General features: G+C 40.1%; 1 protein-coding gene across 6 annotated transcripts in view; it reads left to right on the forward strand.

Moving 5' to 3' along the window:
* The window catches only part of bsnb (bassoon (presynaptic cytomatrix protein) b), a 67548-nt gene that overhangs the window by 9932 nt on the left and 39024 nt on the right, over positions 1–18592 (forward strand). For all 6 annotated transcript variants that reach the window (XM_044347836.1, XM_044347837.1, XM_044347833.1 and 3 more), the window contains exon 3: positions 13910–14698. In XM_044347836.1, coding sequence (XP_044203771.1) covers positions 13910–14698 — 789 coding nt within the window. The remainder of the gene's footprint in view (positions 1–13909; positions 14699–18592) is intronic.

The raw sequence follows: 18592 nt of genomic DNA on the forward strand, positions 1-18592 counted from the left end.
TAATTTTTCAAGATATTCACTGGTTTTCCTCCCAGCTGTATCACAGCACTACCCATTCATAGCATCCATAGTGGGTGGTGGTGAGGGAGGTGATATCATGTGAAAAAGTGACGTCAGTCATACCTTATAAATACTGTGTCTTAATATGGCTGTAGTATATTAACAGGAATACAAGGTCTCATACAACCATGTTCATTTTTAGATTTTGATCAAAGTAGGTGATTTAGGTGCTGCAATGGTCCTGTCTTAATTATTTCTCTGACATTTGTGGGTAATGTTGATGATGACTATTGCTATCATATTGGCCGACATGCTGGATTGCACCAACTAAATGGGAGTCAGGATGTGAACTACTTACATGCTAGTTGAGAGGCGTCAGGCTTCCTAGTCCAGCTGTGGTTTCCCTTGATTGATAATGATCTAGTAGGTCCACCTTTCATCTCACACTTCTTTGCTGAGGTGCTTATAAATGTGTTGGTCACCTCCTGTTAGCCATAATGAATCATGGGCCCTTATCTTGAACAAGTGCTACTTAAAAAAAAAAAAAGATGTTACATAGTAAATGTACTGTACATAACATTTGAACAAAACTATATGCATCCCTTCTGACAGACACTAGTGAGCATCCAAATCATGCCCAGAGCCTCGCCCAGAGAAAGCTTTTTATAACACCACTGCACACAGCGAACATATCTCGCCATCATTTACAGTCATTCAGATGCATCTAAACAGTCATCGCTGTTAACAGGTAGCTGAGAAAGCCTATTGCCTTCATCCTAAAATAAATCACTTGCCTAATTTGAATTAGGTTATGCTTCACTGTTACTGTGAGTCAAGTGTGGCTGTGTCATCTGTCACAAAGTTTCACATCAACTCCAGTGAGTCATGTTGCAAATTGCAGCCAAGATGCAATGTCAGTTAAGCTGGCCTACAGGCTATCAGAGGAGAAAATAATAAGTTTTTGAACTGTAGATGTGTGTATGTAAATGTATCAACTGATGTGTGTGTGTATGTGTGTGTGTGTGTGTGTGTGTAAGCTTGCTTACATGCATGCACAAGAGCATATTTGTGTGTGTGTAAGAGGGGAGCGTAGTGGGTCATACGTCTCTGCAAAAGTTGGAACGAGGAAGCCGGGGGAGATGGAGAAGGAACATAAAGAAATGCGTGGACCAAAGTGGAGACAGACAGTAAAGAATAGATCATGGCAGGCAGTGAAGGAGAGCATGGCAGTAAAGAGAACCGCGGAGGTGGATGTTATGGGTATTTTTCAGCTCAGCCTTGGTGAGCTTGTCAGACGCTGACAGACAGAGCGACGCGGAGGGAAAGCGCTCTGCCTCTGGAGACCTGAAGATTTACCCCCCTAACCTACTTAGCATGGATTTCGCTTTTGCCTCACTGCAGCATATCTAACACACCCTTATCACTCATCAGTGAAATTGATAACGGCCATGTTGTTGCCGATCAAGGGGATGATAATGTCGAAGATGACAACAATGGGAATTACAATTACAGTGATGGCGAGGACAGACCGGAAGAAAAAGATAGCCATGCCAAGGAAGTTGAACTTCCTCCCTAAGCTTTGTGATCTTTGAGAATGAAGCGTTTATATATGAACATGCAAGTTAAAAATAAGATCTGGGATTTCAAATCTTAGGGATACTTTGACCTGTTGATAATAGAATAATATTTCTTTCCATTTCTTCATCTAGTGTGTTGACAGAAACATTATCAGTGGCGTTTTCTGTTCAAAAATAGAATCTCATTTATTGCAGTTCCAGGATTAGTCTCTCGATGACAACACAAGCTCAATCTGAGTTCACGTCCTGCTTTGTAAGAGATGTGTTTCTGTTTACAAATAGTTCACAAATACTGATTGAACTGTCCCAGATTATAGGGATAATGTGTGCAAAATCTGTTATTGAAGAGGATTTCCCCTCAAATTACAAAAAGATGGCAGCGCTGATTAAAGTCTTGATAACCAAGGGTGATTCCATATTTGGATATTTTAGATTATCCTTATTCACCGCAAAGTCCCAAATGGTATCTCCAGCCCAGAATCAAAAGTATAAATTGGAGCAGTTTCTTTTTTCTTTTTTATCTGGCAAGAAGCCGCCCTGTCAGTCAAATTTCTCATGAAGGCAAGACCTGTTTGTGAAGGATTGTTTGAGGAATGATGACAACTGTTGAAATACAAATTGGAGCTGCGTTAAAGTTACTACAAGGAACTTTCATTTTGTGTTGATTTTTGCAGCCCCTCTGGACAAAAGCAGTAGTGTTTCCCAGAATGAAGACTGCATTTCCCATGAGCACCACCACCTCGTGTCGTAAAGATCTTGATCTGGCTAGCATGTGCATCTGTTTTGGAAGCGAGTGAAAGAAAGACGCAACTTATTTTTAATACTATTTTTGTTTTTTTAAACATAGCTGTTTGTAGGATGCATAGTGATGAGGTAATGTATCTGTTTGTGGCTGTGTAAGATTAATAATTATAATATTACGATGGTGAAACAAAGTAAACTTTGGCCCTGTTTACACCTGGTATTAACATGCGTCTTGGGTGATCCAATCACAAGTGAACAGCTGTTAGTACAGGTGTGAATGCACCCAAGACGCATTGAGGATGCATGGAGATCCGAGCGCTCAGACCACATTCGGAAGTGGTCTGGGCTGCGTGTGGCTATTCTTTTAGCAGTGTGTATGCTGTGTGTCCTGGGCCACATTGAAGGACCACCAACTCAACTGATGTCCTCTATTTTCCAGCAGACTAGGCACAGGAATTGCGTTGCTGCCTCCTGGTCCGTGTACCCTCTGTCCAAAGCTTGTTTGATAACAGGATAAAGAAATTCATTATTTTCTTTTTCTGTTTTTCATGTGAATTAAAAAAACGAAATCAACTTCCCATTTTTTCCTGTTTTTCCTGTTCCCCTAACCCGTTTTCATCTTTACATTGGCAATTGGAATAGAAATTAAACCAAAACCAGAAAATAACTTGTTTTTTACTCATCTGTCTAAAAAAATATTTCAGAAGCTAAACGTTTAATTCTGTTTCCCCTGGATAGTTTTCTCTGTCCTGTCAAGTTGATAACTACAGTTTTCAGTTTTGCTGCACTGCTCGACATAACGGAGCTCAGGATTTATCAAGAGGGTGGCTGCTTTACTCCAAAAAGTTTCACTGTATGAACCTAGACTGTGTGTAACAGCTGACCTGAAGAATACAGAGCATTAATTAACATCCTGACTGATCCTGTCAGTGTGTTGGGAGATTTAAATAATCATTAAAGTTATGCTGCTGTGTCTTGTGCGTAAATGCGTACAGTGTCTGTGTCAATGGGGAGACGCAGCTGTGGGGAGATCGCTGGATATAACTCTACATTTGTTCAATATATATATGTATATGTATATGTTCAGACCCGGCACTAGAGTAAATCAATTGATTTTCGTGAGGGGGCACACAATGCGTTGTATATTTGTTTATCCTGTTATCAAACAGGTTGAACACAACTGTGAATGGAGGGTACATGGACCCCTGGTCCTCCTGCCAATAAAAAATAGGGAATTTGGTCTTTGCAAAGGGAAATGATGTACATGTTTATTTGCATATATAGTGGGGAAGTGAGATCCGATCACAAGTTGTCACTCAAGACGCATGTGGAGATGCATGTTAATACCAGGTGTAAACGGGGCCTTTGTTACTGTTCATACAACTAGGTTACATATAAGACTGCGTTCACACCAAATACGGCGATGCAGCACCTTCCCGCAGGGTTGTGCGGAGATGTGGGCGTGTTTGTGCTTTAGAATGTAACCGCTGTGAAACAATCAGAAAAGAACGTTTTATTTCTCTGATTCACTGCTTTGTTCTTGCTACCGCCGCTCGCTCTCTTCATTCACTCTCTAGCTCACTCGACCACCGCCCTTCTCTCTCTCGTGCTCTCAGCTTGCTCATGCTCTCTTTCTTTTCCTCTCATCTTTTTAAAAATGAGTTGGGAAGGCGACAACAAGTCTAACTTTACTTTCAATGTTATCAAATGAAGAGAAATGTCCCCCCCTTGTCCTAGTAACGTCTTTGTACTCCCTCCCTCCCTGCTATAATGCTACATGTAATGTAAACATAGGCTCTTCCGGTCTGCATTGTTTTGTCTGATTTCGTAGGGAATCCAACCCAGTGGCAGGCATTTAGAATATAGAAATAGCCAATCTTCTCACTGATGGTCTTGTTTGCTTATGTAGGTCATATAGAAGCATCAGAGGCATCATGAGACTGTTTCATAACCAGTTAAAAACTCATTGTAGTTGCTTTAAACAACCTGGTGATGGGAATGCAATTGAGTGAGATATAAACAGTGAGCAACAAATGGGTGTTATATGCCACAGTCTGTTTCATTGCTGTCAGTCAAACTGAGAGGACAAGATTTATTTAGATGTGTAGACTAAGAAATGAGACATTGCAGATGCAGCTGTGCATAAACGCAAGGAATGTGTGCTTGTATGTATGTGCGTGTATACATGTGATCATGGTATGACGTAGGTAACACCAAGTTAAAAAAAAATATTGCTAGTTATGAAGAAGGTGTTCCGTTAAAAATGTGATGAAAGAGGGGAGGAAAAAGCCAGACAGTGTCAGAGGAACAAGACAGTCAAAGACAGACTCAGAGATGGGGAATAAAAAAAAAACAGAGATCAAGAGCTCGGAGAGATAGAGAAAGTACCACAGACACTCCCCCCGTGACAGTCTTCTCCCACCATCATACAGGGGAACATCGGCTTCATAATTGGTCCAATTTCTATTTATAGATCCTACCCTCCTTCTGTCTGCAACGATGGCCGGGTCCTGAGAAGCCACAGCTGAAAGAACGAAGGAGAGAGACAGACAGAGAGAGCTGTGTGGTAGCAGGGGGAGACAGAACGGGAGAGAAAAGCATCATCATAAATTAACCATAACAGTCAGCGTGTTCATACTAACACTATGCAGCACTGGCTTGATTCAGCTCTTAGCGCCGCAATCCAAAAATGCCAAATATAGAACTGTATTAAAAAATAGTTCTAGGGCACTTTTGAAAACAAAACTTTTTCTTTATGCAGTTTGGTGTTTTTCTCCATGATGAAGGCCTCAGTATCACGGAAACACTCTGGAGACGAATTTAAAACATTATTTGAACAAGCCATGAAATGATGACTTTTTAATACTTTTGTTTGAAGAGCGCCTTGGAACTCTTTAAACCAACAAACCCACAAGCTGAGGAGCAGTTTTAACAAATGCTCCCACACAAAAGTCTCTGCAGAGGCACTCAATATATCTCCTCCTCCCCGATTAAAATAAATCAGGTAGGTGGCCACAACTGACAGTTGCACTAGATAGATTTAGCAACCAGTCCGAACATGCAGCATCTATTTTAATACATTTTGAAATATCCAACTACGGTTATACAAATGAGTATTTCAGTGGCGTGGATACTTTCATCTAAAAATGAGTTAATATTTGATCATTTAAAGCTACACTAATCAATATTTTATATTCATAAATGATCAAATGATGACATATGATGTGAAATAGTGATGAAGCCATGGAGAGTTATCACCCGGCTCTTCAGTTCCTCTCAGCTCTATGGAGCATTTTAGCATCTTTCAGCTCATTGTTTTGGTTTACGGTTTTACTGTTTCGCTTCAGTCCCTCTACTCTCATCAACCTTGTTTCCAGCCATAGCAGGCAGCTGTTTTCAGCACAAAGCTCTGATAAACACACTGTATTTGCCGTGTAACAGAAGGCAGACCAGACCAGACCTGGAGACCACCGAGTTGGTGGAGACCAAAACAGAGCTAAAAGAAGATTGAATATTGTATTTATGTTCATTAGGTGTCCAGAAACATGACTTCACATGCATGCTAATGTTGCTCCATATCTGCCGGACGTGTAAGGAGGCAACAAACATGTTCACCACAAAGACTTTATATGTCAGCTTGTTTTAGTAGCAAAAAAATCAGTTACTGCTGCTTTAAGGTTGTACTTTTGAGGTTAAATTTAGAACTTTGAGTGTATTCCATAAATAGTTTTCCACCAGCAGTGTTTTTGAAAAGAGGGTTTTTAGCCGTGACTAGCAGCTATGAGTCACTGTGTTGGTCAGTCAGCTCCCCCTCAAAAAAAAAATCCCTGTGCATATACAGCTGTGGGATACAGTTATAGTAAGATACCCAGAGAGAGCTCCTTGAATTGTTATAGTATGTATATTGTTTATACAAGTGACTACATTTAGATGCCAACATTATCCATGTTTGGATGTATGAAGGAGTCTACAAATATCAGTCATATCAGTGAAGGATAAGTCCATTGTACCTCCAGGGAACCAGAGGCGGGTTCCTAATCCCCTCAAATTAATTCAAATGTTTAGCATTAGTATCTCTAATCCCCCGCAAACTTTGCATTATGTGGCACAAGAGATTCAATGGCATTCAGATCAGGCAAAGTGAAAGACAGTGAGCCCGTTATATGGATCTCTCACTAATATAGGCTTGAGCTTCAAATCTTTAAATCAGGTTTAATAAGAAGAAAATATCAGGATTTGATTTCTCAAGATTTCACCCTCACAAAAAGTGAAATGTTTCAAATTTGGAAATACCATATTAGCGCTTGAGGATGAAAGTTTAGGGGATTTTTTGGCTCCAGGTCAGATAATTGAGTAAAATGTGTCTTTCTGTTCATTTGACATGCTTTCTTTTGTGTTTTATATTTTGTTTCTAAATTATCCTTGCTCTGAAATAGACTGATTGTTTCTTTGAGGTGCCTCTCTGCTGTCTGCCCAGTGTGTGCTAGGAGATGCTAAACAAAAATGAATGAATGAAAAAATATATTCTGAACTCAATTGGGACAGCTGTGTTTTTGAGACTAGCTACTAGTCTTCAAAGGTTTCGCAGGAAAATTAGCTGTTTAATTATTTGTGAGGACAAAGCGAGGCATATTTTTACTGTCGGTTTCCCACCAGCAAGACAGTCAGCCTCCCTGTGTGCACCATTTAGTAAGTTTGTAACACAGATGTACCACTACAGAAAAAATAAAAGCTGTTTTCCTTATGGCACATAGGATATCTGTACGTAGAGAATATATTCAAATAATACTAATAAATATATTCTCTACTCTCATGTAAATCCTTCATGACATGTGAGACAAGAAATTTCTCACTGAATATTTAAGTTCATCCACTAAATCGCTTTATAGAAAATGACAGACTGGCACTTTTAAGTGGACAAACCGTATGAACTAGGTCAAGAATCCAGCTGAGACACTACATGCTGAATTTTGCATATACCAAAATATTTTTCAAAGAGAACTGCCAGAAACTATATCTGGGACACTGGTTTAATTATTACCCCATAACTCACTATATTTAAAGTCTCCTCTCGCCGCAGTCAGTTGGGTGGGGCTCCCCAGCGAGGAATATCAGAAATCATCACATCTTTGGTTTGGTTCACATTCAGGAGCATCTTAAGTCCACTTTCCTGGCCTTGCCTCTTTTATACAAGTAGACAAGAGACATGCTGAAAGCTCACTTCAGCAACACTGTGACAATATGGTGATTTTACTGGTATTTGATTTTCCTTAAAACATATGCAATTAACAAGTTAAGAAAACTATAAACACACATTGTTTACATATTCTGCTGGTACATCAGGTTGGAAGTTATTTTATTTTGCAGTAAATGAAGCATCTATTAAAGGACACATTCATGTCTTTTGAAGTAATTCTTAAAACAGCACGGACATGCTGTATGTAAGGTCATGGGTTGCTGTAATTGTTCCTCCTCTCCATACTGGCTGCAAAGACATCTCTTTTTAAAGTAAATTCAATATAGGTGATGATGACAAAATCCACAGTTGTCATTCTTATAAAAATGTATTCTAACGTTCAGCTGAAGCTAATATGAGGCTTGTCATATGTACATATGTGCATGTTACTATTGTTGTACTGCAAGACATAACTTATCCTGTAAAGTTCTTTTTATGGCAATCATTATTGTTTTATGTCAAATAAGCTTATTTCTTAATATTTGCATTTTAGGCATCCTATATTTTTAAAATTCGACCAACAATTAAGACTGAACTATGTGCCATTTGTTTGAGTTTTTTTTTTTTTGGTCAGGTCGTTACATATTTGATATATGTCTGATCAGATCATGTCAATATTCTACGGTACTAAATGGGTGGAAAAAAAAACAACTTTACAAAGTAATTCAGTGCAGTACAAAATATTTTATATCTTTATATATAAAATACATTTTTAACATTAAAGAATTCAGTTTTTGTTGAGACTGTGCCAAAGGCATGTGCATGGTAATGTTTATAATATGAGGAGATGTATGTTCGTATTGTGTAGTTGTCTATTATCTAATAATAGCTACACTTACAATAATACACTATAGTACAACAATGCACAAACTGCAGCCTCAAGTAGAATCCACGTCTCTGTAACACAGTCTCAACAAAAATTGAACATGAAAAGCTTCACAGAAGTAGCAACATATTGTTTGCAAGGATATGGCATTGCATTATATTGCACAGGTGTAAATATTCAGTACAGGACACCTTAATTTGATCTTGTGCATTACCACTCATACTACTCAGTAACACCATGGCTCCCTGCTGTGTCTGTTAATGCACCAGAATACCTGGTGAGAGACATTAAAAAAGCAGCATGAATAGACATGTAACAGTTATTTCCCCACAACCGCTCATAATTTCTTCCAGTCTTACTTTATTTTTATGAAATTCATTCCCTGTTTGGCAACATTTATGAATAAAACAGGTTTGTTGAGATTGTAGTTGTTTGTAGAGTGTGACTGTGTTTGATTTAAGCATAGAGGGAGAGTCACAAATTGACAGAAAGAGTGGGGAGAGAGAGAAGCATTGGGAGGAATTTCAATGTCTTTTGGCCCAATTTGCAAAGAATTGATAAACCGCTGTCTTCCAAGCATCCTGATCCCCAAACTGCAGTGCTCAGCTGCTGTACGTACTGCATTGTGATCACTGAGACAGAGCTTCTCTCTTTGTCTGCATCTTTGTCTGTTCAAGTTTGATTTTGTCTCTGAGCTTGTTCCCTACCCAGCTTTCCTGGGGAATGATGGAGTGCGTGATGTCTCTCACCTGTCAGCAAATGCAAACCGGAGAAAGAAAAAAAAAAGAGGAATCTTGTGCACCTATATGATGTATGCAGTGTTAGATCTTCTAACGTGTGAGTGTGTGTGAGAGACACAAAAATCCCTTCTACCTGTCTCCTGAGCTTTCATAGTCTTCTTTTGTTTTTACACTTCTGACTTATAGGATCTAAATCCTTAAAGTCACAATTTGTGTGAAGTATTAGCAAAAAATGTGCTTAACTATGAATAGTGAAACCCATTCTGATGAATTAGGTATTTATGTATCTACCAGCAATGATCATTTTTATCATTGTTAGCTGCTCTACATATTTGAGTTGTATAAACACTAGTACTACGGTATCACAAGAATTCATGTGTTGTCATGTTTTACATGTACAGTAAAGGTTCGGTTTATACCCAATCAGAACTAGTTTGTATGACTTGTTGTCCGACCGTGATGTAAATCAAAGATGTTTATAGTCACGAATGTTTTCACCTGATGGCAGACTAAAAAGTCGACCGTAATAGAGAGGGTGGAGACGTAATATCTTGTAAATACAGGAATAATGGTGCATATTTTCAGATCTCTGCAGGAAAGGAACTCATAGTGTTGCATTCAGTTGTTCACATGAAATGAATGAAAAAAGAGAATAGAGCTGTAATGATTAGCTGATTAACGGATTAAATCAGCAACTATTTTGATAATTGATTTATCATTTCAGTCATTTTTCAAGAAAAAATGCCAAATATTTGAACAGTGATTGCCATTTTTTCACTTTTTCAGTAATCAAGTAATCAAGAAAAAAACTGATAGATTAATCAATAATGAAAATAACTGTTAGTTGCAGCCCCACTAGAGAGAGAAGTTAAACCCCAGACAGCTTTCTCAACTCTGCACAGCTGGCAAATCACTGCATGAAGTGGATGTGAATGTTGGATCGTTGGTTTCGGAAGACCAATGTCCACCAATGTTAGAGCATCTTACAAGCAGGTCTGACTGAATATACTGGCCCCTTAACAACTTATTAAGCAAACTAATTAGAATATGCAGCCATCAGATAAATATTAGTATGACAAAAAAAAAACTGACATGCTTAAGGACCAGCTAGTACCTCAAGTTATACTTAAGTATTTTTTTTAACTTTCCACCTCTGACAAGGCATCATGGCCACACCATACTTGCAATAATGTCTGAATTCAAGGTTGTTCTCTCATTGCACCCATTTTAGTTAATATGGTTAAGAGAGAGGGATCTTACCCAAATCAACATAAAATTCAAAATGTAAGTGTGTGTGTGTGTGTATACTGCCAAGGATGCTTTGCACTCATTATTTGATCCATATCCAAGTCTCAGTGGGTCCTTGTTGCTAAAAGGTTCTATTTCTGGCAGCAAGTTGTTGTTCTTCATGAAGCCATAGTGCTCGAGCGTCCCGTTGGCAGACGCTGAGTTCTCGCAGAACTGTGGGCTCCAATCCCAGCTCATGACCTTTGACGTGCATCATACCATTGTATACACATCCAGCAAACACACACATCTAGCAAGCGGATGAAGGAACTGAATCCATGTATGAAATAAAGGCTGCATGAGAGAAAAATGTACCGATGAGAGGCAGATGAAGATGGAGGAAGAGAGTCAGAGGGAGTGATGTGAAGGATGCAGATAAGAAGGGTAAATAAAGATGGGTGAAGGAGAACAAGATGGAGGGTTGTAACAGAGAAGAGACAGAGAAGGAGGGCAGGAGACCAAGAGTGTGCAGTGCGCTTGTTTTTTGCTGATACAGATCAGATTTCATAAAGATCCACTTGATTGCCTCATAACAAGGGGGACGCAGAGAGGAATGAGATGGAGAGATGAGGTGGAGGCAAACAGAGACATGATGAAATTGATAAATAGCTGCTTTCACTCCCCTCAGCTGCTTTCTTTGTTTTTCTGGTTTGTTTTTTCCCCCAATGGGCTTAATATGATTAACCTAACTGTAATTCGGAAAGAGGAAAAAAAAAATCAAGGACAATAACAATGACAGAAAGAGGAGTTCCCACTTGTGAGTCTCTGATTGGATGAAGGTTTCAGTGTCGGATGGTGTTGTGTTGCTCCAGTTTTGGCTTATTCGACTGTCCACATTACTCTGACTGTCCCCAGGGTTCATCTCTGCTCCCGGCTTCTCAGATTCCCCTGTTTGACAATGAAAACCACGGCCTCATCGCTCCTTATATTGAGGACTGGCAGGGGACCAGGCATAAGCTAAGATGCTGCTGAGCCTGTGAATTTTGCTGTCTACGCTGACTGACTGACTGAGAATTACTGTAAGACAGGTAGACCGTTTGTAGGCAGGATTAAGAATGGGGACCATCTTTCCTAAATAACTAGCTAGCTACCTAGCTACAATTATGTTTATGTTAGCTGATTACTGTTGGGAGGGTTATTTTTTTGTGTTTTGTTATTTCTGTACAGCTGTGTCAATCTCCTCATTTTTGTGTCTGTATATCAGTTGTTATTTTTCATTAATGTAGTGAGGTAGATAGCTACCTGTTTAGGGAAGAGGGTCCCCATTCTTAATCCTGCCTCTTTAAGCTCTGATTGGTCGTTTGTTTCTCCAATCAGAGGTAAAAGCCCTTAATGACTGCAACACCAGACCTATTTAAATTGCAGAACAAATCAAAGATGTGGATAATGATTCAGCCGTCTGGAACCAGGCTTCTTCTGATCCCGCTGTGTGCTCTGTTGCACCTGTAACCACACCTAATGCTGATGTCAGAGTGTACCGAATACGTCATTTCTACATCACTGCAACAAGGACTTCGACAGGCAGCAAAATTAGTCTAGTTCCAGATCTGTGAATCGCTGACCACATCTCGATTTTCTCAGCAATTCAACTGGAGTATAATTATTAATGAAATAACCAAGTGAAAGAAATGGCTAGTCAGAGTAGAGTATCAGGGCTGCAGCAGAATTAGATGATATCATCTGGTGTAAAGTCATTGTTTAAGCAGTGTCAAAGCAGAGTCAGCGGCTTGTGATATGTGGAGCAATACCACACTTCAGGTCTGATAAGTCATACTACTGTCGTTAAACTGTAAGCTGACAACCAACCTGCTATCATGTGTGGAACGCTTTCATAACACTGGATTTAAGTAATATATGAAACAATGCTTTAGGCAGTCGGTAACATTTTGCAATTAAAACCTAATAAAGACATATGACAGCATTTACTAATTCAGCATACATTTAGCGTACAATCACAATTACACACTTTCCAAGTGTTACTTTTTCAAATCATCATCAATACTATTTTATACAGTGAAATACAATTAAGTTTTGATTATATATAATAAAATAGTGTTGGTTTTTAAAATAGTATTGTAGAATTATATTGTACTTTATAGGTAATAGTTTGAACATCGCTAATTAATGACCAAATATAGGCCTTAAAAGAATAATATTAGAATCATTATGCACTTAAACTGTATTATTCTACAGATTAACACATATAACGTGTGTGTGTATGTGCTGTTTGTTATTTGTGAGTTTGTGTGTGTGAATCAGTCTCCCATGGCCACAGGCTCACAGAGACATTTCCACAGCAGTGGAGAGATGAGTGAAGTGAAGAGATCTTTCTACATTTTCAGTCCTTGCCTTGACAGCTCTCAGAGTACCAAAAACTCTCAGCTGAAGCCAACCAAAATCTATGAATCTACCTTTACGGGCTTGAAGGGAATTTTGACCCTATGGTGTGAAGGAAAAAGATGGTGGCCAACCCACCCACCTCACTCTTTGTGCCCCAGACCTCCAACCCACCTCCAACCCTCGCACAACCTTTCTCTGACTGCATTTATAATGCATAAAGGCATTATGTAATGACCACAAGTCCAAAACAGCTACAATAGTGTGGCAGCTGTCAAAGCACCAGGATGCCAATTACCACGCATGGCCATGTGCCATCACTAGGGCCTCTTTCTGACTTTCCCCTTCTTATGCGCCTATATGGAGCAGAAAGAGTACACGAGAGAAGACGGGAGAGGAAAGACATAAAGGAAATGACAACAGCTGGAGAAACAAGAGGAGAATGGTGGGAGGATTTTAATGAGGAAGGGAACATGTTGTGTAATGAGAGGGAATGCAAGAGAAAGCAAAAAGAGGAGAGACGCACAGAAAAGACATGAGGGAAAATTACTAAATCAGGGGCAGCCATGATTTATTGAACAAGTCCAGAGTTCACCCCATCTGTCACATTTATTTCCTACACATTTGTTTGTGGGTAAATTATGTTTACCAATAAATGCCCACGCTGAGGCAAATGGATGCTTAAATCCCTCCTCAGCAAGATATTTTACATCATTCATAATTATTCTTTCATTCAATCATATCAATCATTCCTATTCAGAGTGTGCTGGAGCCTTTCCCAGCATGCATTGGATGAAGGGCAGGCAGCCAGTCCATCACATAAACAGACCAACACACTTACAGTATGTTCACATTCACACCCAGTTCATCATACTTGCACCTCTCTGGACTGTGAAAAGAAAGTGGAGCATCCAGTAGAAACCTACAGGAATGCAGGGAGAGGATGAAAACACCACATCCGTCACTTTAACTCCTTTCAAAGATATCTTGACTTCTTTCAATAATTAACCCATATTTTTGTGTCATCTACAGTATTCAACTGTATTCAACCTATTAATTAACCCTATCTGTTAATTATTACAGTCATTTATATGCTGAATAGTGACAATTCAATACTGTAGCTTATGAGCATTGTTTTGTTTTTTGTCTTTTTCCTTCCAAGGTGCAAGAGTGGCTATGTCTCAACTGTCAGATGCAGAGAGCGTTAGGGATGGACATGACCACGCCACGCTCCAAGAGTCAGCAGCAGATACACTCTCCTTCTCATGCGGCCAAACCAGAACTCATACCTGATGCTCCGACTCAGCCTGCACCCCAGACACAGACCCCTCCTCAGACGCAGCCTCCAGCACAGGCCCAGCCTGCGCCTGGCCCTACCAAACAGACTGGTCCAGCTGGCCCAGGTCAGCAACAAGCGAAGCTCCCTCCGGGGGCAGTCCCTCTCCCTGGCATGGCCAAGGCCCCATCCCAGCCTGATTTGTCCCGCAGCTCCCCTGCCCACCAACCCCAGCACCCCCGCCAGGACCAGACACGCAGTGCGGGGAGCTCCCCGTCACGACAGCCCCCACCTCCAGAGCAGACTTTTGGGAAGTTATTTGGCTTTGGTGCTTCTCTCCTTAACCAAGCCAGCACTCTTATATCTGAGACTACTCAACCCCAACAACAGCCCCCAAAACCAGCCCCCAAACCAGGAGGACCTCCTGGTCCAGGACCCGGGGCAGGTAAACCCTCAGGACCTCAGCCTACACAACAGGGACCTCGAGGCCCTCCTCAGCAGCAACAACAGCCTGCTCCCCTGGACTCCTCTAAGCCCAAATCTAGTTGTCCACTCTGTAAGACAAACCTCAACGTAGGCAACACAGTAGAACAACCCAACTACAACACATGCACACAGTGCCATTCCTTAGTGTGCAACATGTGTGGATTCAACCCCACTCCACACCTAGTCGAGGTAAGACTCTGATTTGATCTATCTGGCTTTCAAATGTGTGTGACAAAGTGTCAACTGGTCTGTGACGGCTTGCAGACCATGGATTTGCTAAATGAAATGATTTATCGACGTGTTTCTGGGAAAAATGCTGTGTCATAATGCAGTCGAAATGGTTGTGTTGTTATCAATTTGGGCTGCCTGGTCGTGGAGTGAATAGCTGCATTTTTAGAGGACTCCTGTGCGCATCAATCAAGAATTTTGCTTCAGGTGCTGTCAAGTGACCAACAATTGCCTCCATTTGCCTCGTCTCCGAGGTTCTTATTGTATTTCTCTTTTAATTCTTTAATGCAAAGAGATCAACAAACAACTTTCATGATATAAACCATAAAGCACTTGTGTAAAAGAACACTTTTGCACAAGAATTTTGGATAGTTCGATTTACATATAGCAGGTTCTGTACCCAGCTTCTACACACAATGTTTTACGTAAGCCTGTGATTGTTCAGCGTCTTCTCTGTTCTCCTGCCTTTCTCTCTCTCTGAGTTTCTCACTCAAGACCTGCTCTGTTCTGCTCTGTCAGGGCCTTTCATGTAGTTAGCAAAGTGAAATCCAGGCTGTGACTCACCTCATCAGTGTGCACTCTACCCTGGAGCTGCACAGAAATTTATGACCAATCCACAGGAAACAGAGCCCCATCAAGTTCAATTTAATGGATAATCTTAATATTGATTAGTCACATCCAAGGGTCAGCTGAGGCTTTGTACTTCCCTTAAGTGCCCCCTTGTCCGTTGTCATGGTGGGAATCCAGCTGGTAAGAGCAGGGACTTTCAGAGGCTTCCAGAGCCAGGCAGTAACAGAGTTTAATTATGCAAATCAAGTCCAATTGAATGATTGCAGTAATAACAGGCTTTCTGCAGAGTGCTGGCTTTTTATGGGCAAGCCTTGTCTTCCCAGGCATCTGGCTGTCACAGTCACTAACACAGGCCATTCATAGATCGCTATGGAAACAGAGAGATAATTTGTTTGTCAGACATCCCTTTCATGCTCGGCTGCTGAGATGCTGCGAGTCTCCGAAAACTTTCAGACTGCACTTTTTCATGAGAGTCTCTGTTATTAGGTGTGTTGTGTCTCTGCTCCACTGGCTACAGTCCGCATCTCAATCCAGTATAAGGTGCCTTCTTTCCAAAACGGTGAACAGTTTTTGTTTTCTTTCCATGTGAGCTGGCAGGTAGGTCGCTCCAGAGTGGGTGGGAACCATTTGGACATGGTGTGAGGCTTTGTACTTTGAATCTAGGTTTCTCAGCTTGATTTCCACAGTTTGGCACATTCATCCTCCTCATCCTCACGTAATCTCTGCAAACTTTACTGTTTCTCTCTGCCTGCTTTTTCTGTCTTTTCCTGCCTGTTGCGAGCAGAACTGTGATCACCCCTCCCTGTTTTCATGAGGTTGGTGACAAAGCCTGTAGTTGCATCATTTCTTCAAATTGCCACTGGTCTCTTTGTTTTTATAGAGCATCTCGATATTTCGTACTGAAGATCTGAATCTTTAAAATCATTGTGTATTTTTGTGGGGCCACTTTCAACTGTAGAGTTGGTGTGCTCTGTGGGATTGACTCAAAATAAACTACAGTGGTCATGTTCATGTTAATGTTGGAAAATCAGTGGAAGTATAGTATGTGGCTAATTTATATGTTTTTAATAGTTTTTGGAAAACAATGGAGCTCTATGGCACAGGGGAATAAACTATGACTATGTAGAAAAATCATGTTAGTAAGACAGAATAATTTGTTTTGGTATTTTCATGGGATTTGTTGATAACAAAAAAACCCCCAAAAAACAGAGTAGCACCAGCTTTCTTTTTTTTTTTTAAAGGGGCACTGTGGAGTTTTCTTGCAAACAAGCAAAAGTTAAGTTTGCATTGAATGTTACTCCAAAATGAATTGTGTGTTTTCTTGAAGTCTAAAAAAAGTGGTGAATAAATTTCCCTCCTCATGAAATGATTTTAGTACTTTAAATCCCACATTGTTTACATCCGTGTTTACTAGCTGGCAGTTGTTTCCTTCCTTGCCTTTGCTGGAACATTGCTGTGTTTCTAGATTCATTACAGCCACCTGATCACTGAAATATAGTGTGAAACTATTGTGTATCGTGTCAGCTGCATGCAAACAAACAAAACAATTAGCAAATAAAACGAAACAAGCAAAACGGGGACCCGATTAAAAAACTGCTCTATAGCACTAGTAGAGGTGAGAAACTCCAAATGCATTTAAGACTCCTTGTTTGTTTTTAAAAATACCGGATCCTTTGAAAAGGAGTAGATCAATTTTAAAGGACCAGTGTGTAGGATTTAGTGGCATCTAGAGGTGAGGTTGCAGATCGCAACCAAATGAATACTCCTCCGCCTCCCCTTCCAAGCATGTAGCCTACGGTGGTCGCAAAACTTGTGAAAAAAAAGTAAAATGGGAAAGGCCCTCTCTAGAGCCAGTGTTTGGCTTGTCCGTTCTGGGCTACTGTTGAAACATGGCAGTGCAACATAGCGGGTTCCGTGGAAGGTGACCCGCTCCCTACGTAGATAAGGGCTCATTCCAAGATAATGAAAACACAATCTTATTTTCTTATTATATTATACACAAATTAAATCATACTTATGACTATTATATTCCATTTCTGGCAAATCCATTCCGCTAGATAACATTAAATTCTACAAACTGCACCTTTAACTGATTTTCACTTGGATCATATGTCCCCAAGTATCCAAAAGACAGTTTTTTTCTGGCTGCAAGAAGAAACAGTTGACATTCCTCCTGTGATGTTGAAAATGCTTCCACTAATGGAAAGTGACAAGTGTGGAGAAAACACAAATGGTGATTATGTACCAAAGTAATTAAAGTAATTAAAAAAAACAGCAATAAATGATTAAACTTAAAGCATCAGACCCTCCTAACACGTTTTCTTTTTTTTTTTTCAAAATCTCTATAAATTGACATAAATTATTACCATACAACATTCTGAAATATTGATTGGAAACATATTGACCCCCTAAAGCATCATTGGTAATAGATCATCACATCCCGTATTGAATTTTCTGTAACAGTAGTGAGGATTTAAAAAAAAAAAAAAAGATTTGTCGCTTGTGGAAATCAGAAAAATGCTGGAAATATCCATGAAAATAAATTTTCCATCAACTCATGAGTGACACAATGCATAATTAATTCAGAGCAAATTAGGCTGAACTGTATCATATAAAAGAATATTCAGCCCCTCTTTAATCTGTGATGAGACGACCATTGCCAGCGTCTCTGTGTGTGAGAACGAGTGGAAGAACGTAGGAGGAGAGAAAGGAAAGAGGCGATAGATTGAGAGGGAGGAGGAGGAAGAGAGTGAGAATCAGAGATAATGAGTGAGAGGAAGCCAACTGTTTGTTACGTTGCACATTATTTCACATCAATTAGCGCTGAAAGTCATGAGTAAATAAGATGTCCTTGTTCTGGGACTGTTTTCTTCCCCATTATGCTTCTCAAGGAGATTAAAACCAACCTTGTGTCTTCTCCCCAGAGTTTGGTTATAAATAGAACATAAAATGTTTTCACTGGAGTGTCTGCCGCTCAATCTGATTTACAGTACACTGCATGTCAATCCTCATTCCTGAATCACTCTGTTTCTCTGCCCCTCCTTCCGCCAGCACAGGATACTCCAGTCTAGTGAAGCAGATACGACAAAGTGCATGCCAACCCTTAGCTCATTCTTGACTGTAAATACAGCTAAATGTGTGTTTGATACAATGCATCATGTTTCAAATCGCAGAAGTCTCACTATAACATTGCCAGTTTTTCCCATACATTTTGTTCCCATGGTTGGGCAGGCGTACTGATCTGACTCTGTCGGCTATTATTATTATGTTATAAAAGTGTGCCCA

Source organism: Thunnus albacares, chromosome 4 (assembly GCF_914725855.1).
Source record: "Thunnus albacares chromosome 4, fThuAlb1.1, whole genome shotgun sequence".
Classification (NCBI taxonomy): Eukaryota; Metazoa; Chordata; class Actinopteri; order Scombriformes; family Scombridae; genus Thunnus; species Thunnus albacares.